Below are 8,642 nucleotides of genomic sequence, written 5' to 3'. Positions count from 1 at the left end.
ATTTAAAACAGTTGGATACACATTTATGGGCAACTTGGTTAAGTGTTGAGCTGTGAGTTTATGGTCCTCACATTGCCCTATCCCATGTGTCTAATTAGGGGTTGAGAAATTAGGCTAATTAATGTGATGGAATTATTAAAAAGGAAAAAAGTGTTGAAAGAATTTAATTTTCTAAAAGAGTTTCATTAAGGCATCCAGTAGTCAGATTCCACTTTATAAAAAAGTGAGGTCATCTATTCAAATTTGGATGACAGCTATTTTCTTTTTTAAGAAAAAAAAGGTGAACATGGGATTAAGATTAAGTTCTTTGAAGTGCTTAAATAATTATTTTAAAATGGAGGAAACAAAACTAAATAAAGCTAAAAGGACTTTAATGCATTTAGTGTTGATTGTGTGATGGCATTTTAGCTTTTCTTTAAAGCATGTAGCAATGGCACTGCTGGATTTTAATATTTGTATTTAAAAATAAATAAAAGTCTCCAATGCTATGCTTTATTAGAGTTTAGCATGTATTATAAATTATTTTAGATATTGCATAAAACATAACATATGCCAAAATTTTGTATATTTATAGTATTGTCAACAAATGATAAAAAAAAAAAAAATTGGTTAATAACATAAGTTAATAATATCAAAGTATGAACTAATATTTCTTTTTAGCAGGAAAATTAGACGGTACTAATTTTTTTTTAAAAAAAAGGTGTTGCAAAATTTGAGATTTGGTATTGTAGCACGGTACACTTTATTTATTCTTTTGGTTGAGGTTACCAGCTTATTTCCTTTTGACCAGCCTAACTTGGCACCAAAATAAAATAAAAACAATTTTTTTTACCAACCTGGAATGATGTACTCACTACATAATGTTGGCATATGTGAGAATTGAATAGAATATTTTGTCAAATCTCAGATTGCTTTTGAAATTATCTCTTTCACTTTCAAAGAATATGAGAGGAGAAGCTGGTGCTTGTACTCAGCTTTTATTAATTTTGTGGCATGTGTTTTTGCTTTCTCTTTAGTCAAATGCTTTGAGCTATAAATTAACTAAGCATGAAAAGATAATGGCTTTCAACTCAAGTGGTTGTCATATGGCAATGGAATTGATTAACTTTCTTGTTTGATTGTATTTTCTTCCTTTATCACTTAAAGCACACACACACAACAATGACAACAAAAGATTTGGATGAATTATTTGCAAGTACTTTATGGTGTAATTGTGGTAAAGAGAACCAAATCAATGTGAATTGTTGTGCTAATGTTAGCCTGAATGAGTCATCAATACAATCACTGACTCTATATACCTTAAAAGTTTATAATGCAGTAACTATACAATTTTTTTTTCTCCAGTCCAATGGTACTTGTAACTGGCAAGATCACAGAGAAAGTTGATAAACAAGCATTGTGAGCTCTCAATAAAAGAACTATCAGAATCCCAAAAAACCCAAAAGAAAGAAGATTGGAATGACAAAAGATTCAGATAAAAAAGTGCACGGATTATTTCTTCATACTTTTGAAACTAAAATCAGGACTTACCAGCGATGCAGACTATACATCCACCATGTTGCTTACAAGTTAAAATATACTGCCCAAGAATCCCCTGCAAGAAAAAAAAAAAAAAAAGAGTGGGATCAATAACACTAGACTAATTAGTCTAAGCATATATTATTGAATAATATCACATCAAAAAAAAAAAAGTCTTACCAAATTCCAGTCAATTTCTTCCTTTGATCTCTGCATTTGTTAAAGTTGAAACAAAATGGCTCAGTTCAGAATTGTATCGACTTTTACTAGAGATAATAGGTATTGATTTTACAACTTTCATAATAAAAGCTTAGATCAGATGTTTAATTATATTGAGGCAAGTTGTTCTGTATCAGATACATAGAATACAGGTACTTCATACTAAATGAAATTTTCAAGAGAAACATTATTCAAACCTTTTCTTTGTTAATGAAATAAGAAAGGTGATCCTTAAATGTATGTTACCTGGTTATTCCTAGGAATGCATCATTGATTTCATCAGAACTTGGCCTCTGTGGAAATGTTGACATGATAACATACTTCTCCTTCCCAGAAGGTTCATCCACCCTCTTGTACAGTTCATAACGATAAGGATAAGCCATCCTGAAACATGAGGTTTGAAATGAGAGTAGTTACAGCTGTGGTCAGAATTTTACAAATGACAGAACCAAAATCATTAGTATGCAGAGTTGAATAAGTAGCAGCTTAGCAAGTTTGTTTTAAGGTGTTTAAGCTAACCTGAGAGCACCCATAATTGGATATTGGGTTCCCGCATAATAGAGAAGCCGAAAGACATAGCAAATCTCAAATGATGCAGCATACTCCAATCTCTTGTCACGGCCCATTGTCTTGAAAAGAGTAAAATAAGAAGAAACTTAGATATCAAGAAACTGGTGTTAATTTGTAACAATGTAGTTCAAACTTCTAACCCATTGGCTCGATACTCACTTGCATGATTCCACTGGAACCAGGTAAATCCTGAATATCAAGAAATTCATTAATGATTTAATATACAAGTTTCACACAAGGAAAAAAAAACAAATCAAAACAAACAAAGAGGTGTTGCTTAATATGAAGCTATTTTGTAGTTTCTTGGGCTATAACTAAACTGATTTTGGTAGCAAAAGTTACACACATCAATAAAAGGACAAAATAACTCCTCACAATTTTACATTTCCCTTGCAAGTTTCAAGTAATGAGAAATGGACTGAAGATTACCCTAAATTTTACTTGAGAAGGAAAGTAGAATATAATTAGTAAAAGCACGTTTGTAAAGTGGGTTTTCAATCCACTGGAGCTGTTTCTGTTCTTTTCTGGCTTCTTCTAGAATTTGTCCTTAAAGGTGGCATCATCCCTGAACAAGGATCCCTGAACAACACTGTCACAAATAGCTCTTCTGTACTCTTTACATTTTAAAACTTACGTGGTCCTTTTTGAAATGATAATTGTAATATATGATAGCAATAGATATACCACTCTTTACAGTTAAGCACTGAATTTTCATTGAGATTTGTACTTATGAATTTTGATGCATGCATTCTACTTAGTACCCAAACATTTTCAAATGAGAAATCATACAATGCTGCTCAATCATTAGTTTACATAAGCAATAAGATAAACAAAGACGGGTACAAAACCTTGAGTCGAGGATTTATCAGAATAACTGGCCGGTCCCCAGCAGCAGTAGTCATCGCTTGTAGATCCTGTATAATCAAGCACATAACTCTTGGTAACAGAGGTAGAACTACAAGAGTCAAGTACATTTTTCCCTTGAATATCAGGAAAACTTTGCCCTTCTAATCTGCTTACCTCAATTATACAGTTTCCTACAGCATTTTGAGGAGCCACCAGAATAAATATGTCATCTTGCTCATCCACCTCTTTGGCACCTGGGCTTTCAAATATGGAAAACTATGGATATTCACACAGTACAAAAAATCGCAATATGTTGAGCATACTTACAAAACAATATTTTTGGTTGATATGTGGTTATTCTATATTTGTAAGTTTCAATGACACTACACTCAGATTTACGAAGGTAGTGATTTAAAGACATTACTCCCTCAAATGAGTTTATAAAATAAATCCATGACTCGTGTACCGGAAGATCTCTGACTATAAAATAATGTTACATGAAAGTAAATTCCAACATATGAGAACTATTTGTGTACCTATGGATCCAATATTGATAAATGTTCCCATTGCACCATATTCACCCCAGTCCATGAACTCTAAGATCTTTCTAGTACCAGCAAGCTGCAATGGCATTCCTGCAAGAGCTCCTTCCCCCATAGAGCCTTGGACACAAACCTTCAAAAGAAAGGAAAGGGTTTGCATGACTGACATACTCTGTTAAAGCCACTAATCAATGTTAGAAGCAACATGCATTCAGTTACCTTGACACGCTTTCCATCATCTGCAAATGAAAGAGCAATTACCCGAACAAGTTCCATTAAGGTACCTATTCGATAAACATCCTTTGCAGCAGCATATTATAATATATGGTCAATTACTATCAAATTCTGAGGATGTTAAAAAATTCAAATAAAATAAAATCTCACCATTTCTGGGTTCAGTTCTGGAATATTAATCTCCACCTGTCAAAAGATGAAGCAAGATCTTGTCACATTATTCTAAGTGAGTAATACATATAACAAGTATTGTACCTTTAAGAAATATCATTCACGAAGTAAAGTTATATTGAGTGATTTTTCTATGTATTAGTCATGTGCATTCATAAGGATGTTGCCAATTAATATCAAACCTTTATTCGAGTTCTTCCATCATTTATAGCTCTCTGTGTGGCTTGTAACACATCATCGTAGAAATATTTTCTAATTTCTCTGGAATGAGGAATATTATTCAATCTAGTAGGGATGCCCCTCCAGTTATCCTGCAAAAAGCTAAATGACAATAAGATAATAATATAGCATATATTATTTATCACAATATTTTCATAAAAGAAAATTATGTAAAGTAAACAATAAACATTTGCACTAGAGTTTAACTAAAATGTGTGTAACCACAAACCTGACTTGTAGATGGCTCCTTCAAGTGGTTACCACTTCCGAGTGTTGGTTTCCCTGGTAAAGACAGAAAGGAAGAAGAAAATTAGAAAAGATGATTTACAAAAGGTAGAATTCTCCTAAACCATTAAAAGAATCTTGCCAAAGACACCATAAAATATTTCTCTGTTCAAACCACCAGTAGTCCAATACTTAAGTCTAATAAAGGCAAAGATAGTAACTAAAATAATGGTTGAAAGCCTAACATGCTCTCAAAGCAATTTTATAACTGTACTAACTAGAGTTTAAGAAAACTGAAATGAACTGATTCTGATCTAAACCAATAATTAACAGATAAGTTTTCCAATATATTAAAAAAAGGTTTTAAAAACATATTTAAGGATGTCAAACTAATAAGTTGGGGCAAACTCGCATATAAACTTTAAAACCTCAAAAATCTTACCTAACTTTGTTGCCTTTTCTTTATCTTTTTGCACTTGTGATAGCAAAGCATCTATTTCTGCAAAAACTTCTTCTTTTGAGCGGTTTCCATCAATCTGTTTTCCAGATATATTTTAAAATATAAAAGTTGCTTGTCCATCTTCAAACATATACGAATATAAGAAGAAACAGATAGTTATATTTTAGCACATAACGACCTTTTTCATTATGTCTGAATAAGTGGATGAAATTGCTGCTGCATTTTGCTTGTATATTTCAAGCCGTGACTTTACCTGGATAGAAGTTAGAAAACCACATCAGGAAAGCCAAATACTAAAGAGGGTATTAAGCAAAATGATTTTAATTTCTATACAGATTTAAGTAGAATCCATCAAAGTATTATCTGTTTGGTGCGTTAATTATCATATTAAATAAGTACTTAATATGATTCTCCATTCTCTACTCAACCAGATATCTTAGTCTTAAGTAATACAAAGTTTGATAGATCAGAATGCAATCATGTTGCTCATTTGAGAGACCCTCTTAAAGTATGGACTTTATGATGTGAAATCATACCTTTTCCTCAGTGTCATCTGGACGGGTAATAAGTCTTGCTTTAATTTCCTCACTCTCCGGAGGGAAACTCTTGAGATGGTAAATCTTCTTTGTCACTGGGTCCAGCCTTCTTCCAATGCATCTGTCGATTAGAGTTTCATCAGGAACCTGAATATTAAAAAGTTTCATCTTGTAAAATTGAACATATTTAATCATTAGTTTAACATAACTATATGAGATAATGGAAGATATGAAAAAACAAGTAAAGCCCACTTTCATCTATCACAATTTTTTCACTAATCTGCTTCTTTTAATTCTACAAGTATATAACATACAATATTTTGGACTGTTAGATTCCACAAACAAAAACCCTGTACATGGAATTCCAGGCAAATGAATTTAAGATCATAACTCATTCCATAATCAGGAATCAAACCATACTACATATGTGCACACGGTTAACATACATCTAAAACGATATAAACATCTGGCCTAATCTTCATTTTCTCCAAACTCTGTGCTTGGTTGGAACTTCTTGGATATCCATCAAGAAGCCACCCTTTTGTTTTTGTATCTTCACGTGATAATCTTGATGTTACCATCTACAAGACAAAGGAATTCTACTATGACAAAATGTAAAGGAAATGATGTATCAATATTCTGTCACTTGAAAAGTTGATATTATACAGTTGTGACAATCTCATCAGGAACCAGACGACCAGCATTCATGTACTCTTTTGCTTTGTTTCCAATTTCTGTCCCTGATGACACTTCAGCTCTTAGAAGATCTCCTGTTGATATGTGTACCAATCCAAACTGAATAACAAAGAAACAATTAAGAAATAACCAAGATTCCATAACATATAGAAAAATCCAAACTCTTAAGAATAACAAAGTTGGGTTCTTGATTGTATATAATAAAATTCGTAATAGCCTAAAAGTCTATATCCAAAAGCCAAATAATAAAAAAAAACCAAGCTTGAACTGAACAGTTTAAGATTATGGATGATTAGCAAACCTTGTTTACAATCAATTCGCATTGGGTTCCTTTGCCTGATGCTGGTGCACCTGATATCATCACTTTCAATGGCTCACTCACTGAACAATTCACTTTCAAAGCCTGCCCAACACAAACCCAAAACTTTAAACAGCTAAAGTTATGGTTTTACGTGTTCAAAGAGATAAGAAACCATGTAAAACAAACTTAACCTTGGATTTGCAGCTAGTTCTGAAGTGGGTGTTGGTGTAGAGAAGGAGAGAGCAAGGCCTGTAAGATGGTTGAAAGGACAGAATAGAAGATGATGAAGATGAAGAAGAAGAAGATGAAGAGTGAGATGATAATGAGGAAAGAAGAGAGAGTGAGGGAGTTGAAGAGACCACATTGGCAGAATGAATAGGAGAGACTGAGGTGGCCACCATTGTTGTGCTTATGTTCTCTCTATGCGTGAGAGAGAGAGAGAAAGGAAGAGCAGTGTAAAGTTTTGTGTGTGTGTGGTGTGGCTCGTACCAACGGATAAACGGACACCACTTATTCTCAAGCATACAAAGGTAATGTAATTCTTCACTTATTGCTATTTAATTTCAGAAAGAAAGTTTTAATTAATCAAAATCAATTTCTTTTCCTTTTTCTTAAATTAGTTAAAACTCGATAGGAAAGCGGAAGAATAGCAATTTCCAACGATAGACCTTTTAACTTATTCATTGATTATAATAATTTGGAAAGTTTTCTAGTAGTTCCCTTCTTCTAAATCGGTAGTTAGAATCTCATGATTTGTTGATAATTTTTCCCTTCTTCTAAATCAGTAGTTAGAATCTCATGATTTGTTGATAATTTTTAAAAAATTTTGAATAATTTAAAGTCAAATATTTATGTTGCACACATACTTTTTTTTTTTATCTTGACGAGCAACATAATATTTTAAATGAGATAATGCTTTTGTAAATTATTCGTAATGTCCAGAAAACTAGTAATGTAGCGTCTCAAAATTCCTAATGAGGATTTAATGCTTTGGTTAGCTTGTCGAGGAGATATGTGGAATAATTGTGCGTGAATTATATGAATTATATTATTATATGATTGTGCTATGCATGATTATGTGTATTAAATGTGTTTAAAGACCCGTTTTTGATAAGAATGATATTTTCGTAATTTTGACCTGTTGATGGTATATTTGTAATTGTTAGGTTATGTGATTGTGACCATATTATTATGTGGATATATTTGAGGTTTTTCGGCACGAGTGGATCCTTTCAAGCATTTTAGTAGAAAAGTAACAACGAAGATAAATATCTAACTTGGGTCGAGCCTAGGGGTATTTTGAGAATTTTAAATGATGCGAGATTTATTGGTAATGCAATTAATTGGTGAAATAGTTGCTGTGATGGATTAGTGGTTAATTTGGTGATTAGTGGTGTAATTAGGATTTTATGGGCAAATGGAAATATTGCCCTTGGGGGTTTGTCAAAGGACTAAGTAAAGGGAGGGGTAAAAATGTCTTTAAACCCTAAAACTAGACAAGTAGCCAAGTGTTGGAACTCGGCTCTCCTTCATGTTCTAAACACTTCTTCTAGAATTCTTCTTGCGTCTTCTCTAGAGACTCATCCAAGCTAAGGAACCAAGCCCTTGATTTTGATTATTTTGGGAAGGAATTCAGCAGCAAGCAAGGAGTTTAGAGCTGCCAAGATCACCATTAGCACAAGGATTTCGAATTTCAACAAGGTATAAACTTGTTTACTCTATTTTGTTTGAGTTTTCATATGTTTTTTATGAGATGGGGATTTAGTAGAATTTAGGGAGTTCTTGCTTAAGTTAAGAGTATTTTGAAGTTGGGGTTAGTTTTGTTATTGAATACGAGGTTGTTGACCCTGATTTTGGTCAACTGACACGGAGTAAAAAATGCTTGATGTGGATAGATATGTTAGAATGAATATAATGACAAAAATAGTAAAGCACACAAGAATTTATAGTGGTTCGGCCCTAGAAAATGGTAATAACCTACGTCCACTTGAGCTATTATTGATATAGGATTCAAAGGAGTGATCAAAGAACTAGGGTTCTATGAGTTTCACCAACCTCTGAAGAATAAACAATATATCGTAATGTATTAACTCTAATTCTCTCGT

At 32.8% G+C, this 8,642-nt stretch overlaps 1 protein-coding gene across 2 annotated transcripts; it reads right to left on the bottom strand.

Moving 5' to 3' along the window:
* Positions 1-1,208: 1,208 nt before the first annotated feature.
* LOC133782870 (adenylate kinase 5, chloroplastic) lies at positions 1,209-7,030 on the bottom strand. 2 transcript variants are annotated; one of them, XM_062222295.1, is made up of 20 exons: positions 6,729-7,030; positions 6,538-6,639; positions 6,207-6,335; positions 5,987-6,121; positions 5,541-5,687; positions 5,183-5,257; positions 4,987-5,080; positions 4,549-4,601; positions 4,283-4,411; positions 4,080-4,115; positions 3,915-3,995; positions 3,690-3,828; positions 3,328-3,407; positions 3,156-3,221; positions 2,467-2,496; positions 2,257-2,366; positions 1,984-2,121; positions 1,699-1,728; positions 1,531-1,594; positions 1,209-1,361 (listed from the first exon to the last, which is right to left on the bottom strand). In XM_062222295.1, exons 1-19 carry the CDS (start codon positions 6,936-6,938, stop codon positions 1,570-1,572), a joined length of 1,809 nt encoding a protein of 602 aa, XP_062078279.1. In that variant the 5' UTR covers positions 6,939-7,030; the 3' UTR covers positions 1,209-1,361; positions 1,531-1,569. The 2 variants fall into 2 exon arrangements, with proteins under 2 accessions (XP_062078279.1, XP_062078278.1); XM_062222294.1 differs by having other exon boundaries at positions 1,209-1,594; positions 6,729-7,029.
* Positions 7,031-8,642: the final 1,612 nt, after the last annotated feature.

The sequence above is a fragment of the Humulus lupulus genome, chromosome 6, assembly GCF_963169125.1.
Source record: "Humulus lupulus chromosome 6, drHumLupu1.1, whole genome shotgun sequence".
NCBI classification, from domain to species: Eukaryota; Viridiplantae; Streptophyta; class Magnoliopsida; order Rosales; family Cannabaceae; genus Humulus; species Humulus lupulus.
This window is presented reverse-complemented; position numbering and strand designations above follow the sequence as displayed.